Genomic DNA, 6,000 nt, shown 5'->3' on the forward strand with positions numbered 1-6,000 from the left:
TGCTCCAGGGTCTCCCCTCCGTCAGTGGGCCTCCCCGCCTGTCTGTCTCTGTCTTGGGTTCTGCATTGAGACCCACAGAGCGCTCCCTGGTCTCGGAGTACAGTGCAGAGCTCAGAAGACTTCCGGGCCTCCCTGCAGCCACCCCAGTACTCATTGTCTTGTGCTCTCTACGATTTTGTTTGGAGTGTCTCGGGGACCCAGTGTCCCCATCTGGAGAGAACGGGCTGGGATAGGGCCTCTGCCTCTGCCAGAAACCCCACAAATGTTCCCATTTCTTAAAAATGGCTTTGTAGGTTACAGTAAAAATGAAATAGAAAAGGATTATTAAACTGGGTGTAATGCCACACACCTGTAATTCCAGCACTCTGGGAAGCTAAGGCAGGAGGAGGTTGAGCCCAACCTAGGCTACCTAGCAACTTAGGGAGACACTGCCTCTGAATACAAAAGGTGGGGTAGAGTGCCCTGAGTTTGATCCCCATTCTGGGAGGGAGGGGAAGGGATATCACTAAGATCTGTTTCCTGTCTATTTCCTCATTCCACAAAGAGATTTTGTTTTGTTTTGTTTTGTTTTGTTTGCTTTTTGAGACAGGATCTTGCTGTGTAGCCCAGGCTGGCCTCAAACTCATGGTAATCCTTCAGCCTCAGATGCTGGGATTACAGGCATGTGCCACCACGCCTGGCTTTCCCAAAGAGATTTTACTACCTGAAAGTAGGGGACTTTTTTTTAAGTAAATTTAATTGGTGATGGGATTGGTATTTAGCTTGGTGCCACACCTGCCTTGAAAGCTCAAGGTCCTGAGTCTGATCCAACACCCCCCAAAAACATTTTTTTAATTGGTGGTGTAGAGTATGGGTGTGGAAAAGTGCTCCACCCCAAGATGTCCAGGCCAGTGAGATTTCACCAACAGAACCACTGGTATCCCAGCAAGAAAGAGAACGGGGCCATCCCCCAAGAAGCCCCCTACCCCCTGAATTGCCCTCCTCTAGAATCCAGGGATAAGCACTGTCTTCATGTCCAACCCGTAGGTTCTTCTTGCCTGGTGTTTGTTCGTGTGTTTGTACCAGGGATCGAACTTGGGACCTTGCGCTTGCAAGGCAGGTGGTGGCACCACTGAGCTAAACCCCCGGCCCCCTCTTGCCTATTTTTTAATGTCTTGTAAATGGGCTCGCGCCACGTGTGCCGTGTCTCTGGTGTATATCTCAATGCACCTGTGCTCCCGGTGTAGCACTAGGTCTTTCTCGTGTCTTTATAGTTTTCCATTTATTAGTGCAGGACTTTCATTTTCCCACCCTCCCGTGCATGTACATTTTGGCTCTGGTTCTGCGTTGTTATGAATGGGCTGCGGTGAGCCTGTTCCATGTGTGAACTTTGGTGAACACACAGATGATGCTTTTCAGACAGCTGGGTCAGAGGCTCCGTGTTCGTTTAGCAGACCCTGCCAAAGAGCAGCCCACTGTGCTGCGCCGTTTGGCACATCCCCCAGCAGCATGCGAGAGGTCCGGCTGCTCCCTGCCACCACACAACACTAACTGTTGTCAGTTTTAGGTTAGCCATCTGGTCACCGTAGTAGGTACAATTCAAAATGTCCATACACTTGAACAGAGAACAGTTATACTCTTATTTTTCATAAATCCACAGCGGAAACTTAAGTTTTTGCTTTCAGTATGAACATGGGCCATAAACGAGTGTATCTGCAGAGTCCGTAACTTGCCACCCATAGAAATCGTCATCGCAGCTGTTCGAGACATCACAAAACCCAGGGTTTTCACTCAAGCCGAGCATGGTGCTGCACACCTGTAGTACCAGCACTGTGGGAGGCTGAGGCAGGAGGATCACAAGTTCGAACCCAGTTTGCTACCTTAGTGAGACCCTGTCTCAAAAAGGGTGGGGTGTAGCTCAAGGCAGAGGCCCTGGACTCACTTGCCACTAGCACCAAAACAAACAGTGTGAAGGGTCTCTGGGCTCTGCCGGTACCACAGCAGCCGTGGCGGAAGCTGTGCTGCTCCCTGGCCTGGGCACAGGGCGTTTACGCCAAGAGAAACCGTGCTGTGTGCCTTCTCACGTGGCCTTCTGCCCCTCGCCCTCCAGCTTTCTTCGGGAAGTACCTCAACGAGTACAACGGCTCCTACGTGCCGCCCGGCTGGAAGGAGTGGGTCGGACTCCTTAAAAACTCCCGCTTTTACAACTACACGCTGTGTCGGAACGGGGTGAAGGAGAAGCACGGCTTTGACTACTCCAAGGTAAGTTGTGCGCGTCCCCGGCCTGACACCCGCCCCGTCTCTGCCCAGGCTCCGTCTCTCGGCGGCTGTCTGAACCGTTCTCCCGGCGGCTGGCATTGTAGAGCAGTCGGCACAGGGTTCCCGCTGCTTGGCGGCTCTTGAGATCGGCTGTGTTCTCGAGTGCCGTGTAGTCCTGCTCAGCGGGACGGGTGTGAGATTCGCCCACACAGCAGCACAGACCTCCAGTGTGTCCCGTCCCTCTCTGTCACGGTCCGACGCGGGGTTTATCTATCTCTCCATCCCTCCGACAACCAAGGACGTTTTGGTTGTTCCCAGATTGACTCCATCCGGAGTTCCTCCTTGTACACAGCTTGTGGTGCACATCTGACCTCCCCGACATAACTCATGGGGACGCACTGTTCATTCAGTGGCTCAGCCAGTTTGCACTTCCGGGCCAAACATCCCGAGGTCCCGTTGCTCAGACCTCTCCTCTGTGGTGTTGCCTTCATCAGAGTCACCCGGCTGAGGGGCACTGGAGCTGCTGCCTTATGGTGTCATCACCATGGGGTCTGAGGGCCAGGTGTGTTAATACCTGGAGCGGGGGTGGAAGCTCTCTGCATGTGACAAATACACGACAGAGAGTAGCTTAGCCCAGGGCAGGAACAGATCCGATAAATGTTGTGGGCTTTACAAGTCAGGCAGTCTCTGCCTAACCCTGGCCTGTGGAAGCAGCCGGGACAGTATGGACGCCACAGGATGGCTGCTGCCTGAGTCAGCTCTGTCCCTGACAGCTCCTGAGATCTCCAGCTTCACAGAGTAAAAGCGGGTTTGGCTCATGTTTTCCGAGGTTTCAGGCCGTGGTTGTTTGGGCTTCAGAGGACATCATGGCGGGAGGCCTCTTCGCCTCAAAGCAAAACAGAGGGGTCCAGGGTCCCAGTACCCCCTCAAGGACAAGTCCCCAGTGACCTGACTTCCTTCCTCTGGGTCCCACCTCAAAGATCTCAGCACCTCCCGACAGTGCCACAAGCTGGGGACTGAGCCTTCAACACAAGGGCCTTCGGGGGACATCGCATGTCCAGCTCCAGCAGCTGTGTGCCAGTGACGCTGTTTACAGAAACAAGCAGTGGGCTTGATTTGGCCCGGGGTGAAGTCTGCTGAACCCTGGCTTAGATGATGATGTGGAAGAGGGGCGGGGCGCGACTGGCATTCACATTTCCTGTTTCCAGAATGTGTGCGTTATATGTGGAAACGGTCCACTCCGGCCCCCGCATCCTCAGAGTCTGCGCTGGTATCCGCACAGCTGGTACAGTCTTCGTCCTACGATGAGATCCATCCTGCCCCCCGCCCACCCCCAGCTTCCAGATTTACAAATACTGGCGCCTCATTCAGACCTTTCTAAGCTGCTGAATGAGTCAGGCACGCCGAGCCAGGCCTGCAGTCTCTGCAGTGCCTGTGTCCTTCTGCCACCTCCTTCAGGGACTGTGCAGCCCAGGTCAGCACCCAAGGTCGGCAGCCCCAGCGCTGACACGCTGTGCGTCACAGTGGCACGTGGGTACATCGCTCGCTCGAGAGCCGCACTTGGCTCTGGGCATGAACGCTACCCTACCTCAGTGTGCACTCCGGTTCGTTGAGCCCCTCCTAGGTGCTGGGCACTGTGCTGAGGGTTTTATGTGAATATTTCCAATCTTCACAGCAGCGTACATGGTGAGTGGACTGATCAGGCGTATAACTCACTCAGCCCCACCCACAAGTGCCTGCCGCCCAGGGATAACAAAAACAGACTTACTCACTGTCCTTCCGGGGCTCGAGATCTGGCCCCGAAAGGTGTGCTCTAAACTGTGAAGTGATGCTCACATGTCTTAACACCAGAGCCCCTCAGCACAGTGTACACACGCGTGTGTGCACGCACACACACACCAGCTGTCTCCGTTGTCAGCCGCGAGTGAACCATGTCAACCGCACCAGCCCTGCCAGTTACTGTGCCTTCTCACAGGCTTCGCTGGTGCTCTCCTGCCCCGTCGTTATCCACGGCTCACTGCCCTCGTTACGGGGTTATTCTTTCTTGACTCAGACTGGCTTCTTTCAATTCCTGTTTGTAAACAGGAGTTGAACTCAAAATGGTTTGATTGGAGAGAAAACCTATTAGTCCAGCAAGAATGGCATCAGGCATGGTTGGACCCATGGGATCAAACAAACTCTTCAGAAGTCACTTCTCTCCTCTCTGCTCAGTGTTCTTGGTCTCTCACCTCATTTACAGACACACTTTCCCTCCCCTCCTGGTAGCAGTATGGCCACCCTTATGTCCTCTCATTTCCTGCTGGGCTGCAAGTGTGGGAGTCTTTCCCAGGGTCCCCAGCAAGTCACGTTGCTTCTCATTGGCTCTGAAGCATCACGTGTCTGTCCCTGAGCCAATCAGCATGTGTGCTCCTGAGCCCTCCCCAGGAACACAGGCTGAGAATAGAGGCCCAAATAAAACGGAGTTGCCACTTGCTCAGCAGCCAAAGAGCCCCTCCCCTTCCCTTTCTGGAGGCACAGCACATTCTGGGGCCCTCTTGCTTTTGACAGCAGTTGGGGCTGATATCTTCCTGTGTGTGCCTCAGTCAGTCCAGACCCCAGGGACAGAGACCGTGTCTCCTGTGCAGCACCCACCTCCCGCCCCCTGGGCCTCATTCTGCACATAATCAGCTTCCATTACTTCCTCAGCAATTAATTGCAAAGTGCTGGTGAGGGAATTGAGCAACCCGGCTGGACTCCTTGGGAACAGAAATTACAGTCTCCCAGGGCTGAACACACTGTCTGCCTTCTCCCAGCCTCTGTGCAGGCAAAGTCTCTAAATACCCTGCAAACCGCTCCCTCCTCGCAGTTCCTCCTCACACTGCGCTCGGCTCAGAGCAGCCTGGGAATCAACTTACCCAGGGTTCTCTGGGACCTGTGGGGATAGAACATCTGCTTTTTTGCCTGCTTCCTGCCACACATCATGCCCTGCAGATGAGAAGAGTCCCTGAGGTGGGGTGCCGTGATTCCTGGGCTCCCAGTTTCCAGGGGCCTGCAAACAGAAGCAGGGTGACGGGGACAACAAGGGGACTTTGGGACCAGAACTGGCTCAGGTCTAGGGTTCGGATCCTGAGAGCAGCATGGCAGACGGGGGCACAGCAGTGGGCTGGAGGCTGGGGGTCCAGGCTCAGGGCCTGTGCTTGCTGCCTCGGTCTGTCTGTGTGGCCACCACAGAACACCTGAGTCTGGGTACTTGATAAGGAAAATAGATTTGCATGGCTCGCGATTCTGTCTGGATGGTCCAGGTAGCATGACACTGGCTGATACGGTGGGGCCCTGGTGGCCTCACAGCAGGGAGGAGAAACTGGCAAGTGTGGAAGGGTCAGGTGCACGAGGTTACAGAGGCAAGCGTGCAAGCCCAGAAAGCCAAACTTGCTTCATTAAAACCTACTCTTGAAGGCACCAGCCCAGTCCCAGGAGACCTGACTCGCTCCAGAGACCGGCATTAATACCTCCCAGCCACACACCCCAGCCCAAGAATGGTTTTTATGTTTTCAACTAGTTTGTTAAAAACTAAAGTAAAAAAGTCAAGAGTAATTTTAACGCGGTAAATACAAACTGTGGAATGTTACTCTGTTTTTAAAAAGAGGCTACTCCTGCTGGGCATGGTGGTGCATGCCTGTGATCCCAGCATTTGGGAGGCTGAGGCAGAAGGATCACAGTGAGTTTGAGACCAGCCTGGGCTACATTAGTGAATTCAAGACCAGCCTGGACACATAACGAGAC

The 6,000-nt window shown here is 54.1% G+C and overlaps 1 protein-coding gene across 5 annotated transcripts in view; it reads left to right on the forward strand.

Moving 5' to 3' along the window:
• Positions 1–6,000, forward strand: part of Sulf2 (sulfatase 2) — a 94,375-nt gene that overhangs the window by 59,643 nt on the left and 28,732 nt on the right. For all 5 annotated transcript variants that reach the window (XM_019207765.2, XM_019207766.1, XM_019207768.1 and 2 more), the window contains one exon: positions 2,090–2,241. In XM_019207765.2, coding sequence (XP_019063310.1) covers positions 2,090–2,241 — 152 coding nt within the window. The remainder of the gene's footprint in view (positions 1–2,089; positions 2,242–6,000) is intronic.

Source organism: Fukomys damarensis, unplaced genomic scaffold (assembly GCF_012274545.1).
Source record: "Fukomys damarensis isolate Sample0158 unplaced genomic scaffold, DMR_v1.0_HiC HiC_scaffold_22, whole genome shotgun sequence".
NCBI lineage: Eukaryota > Metazoa > Chordata > Mammalia > Rodentia > Bathyergidae > Fukomys > Fukomys damarensis.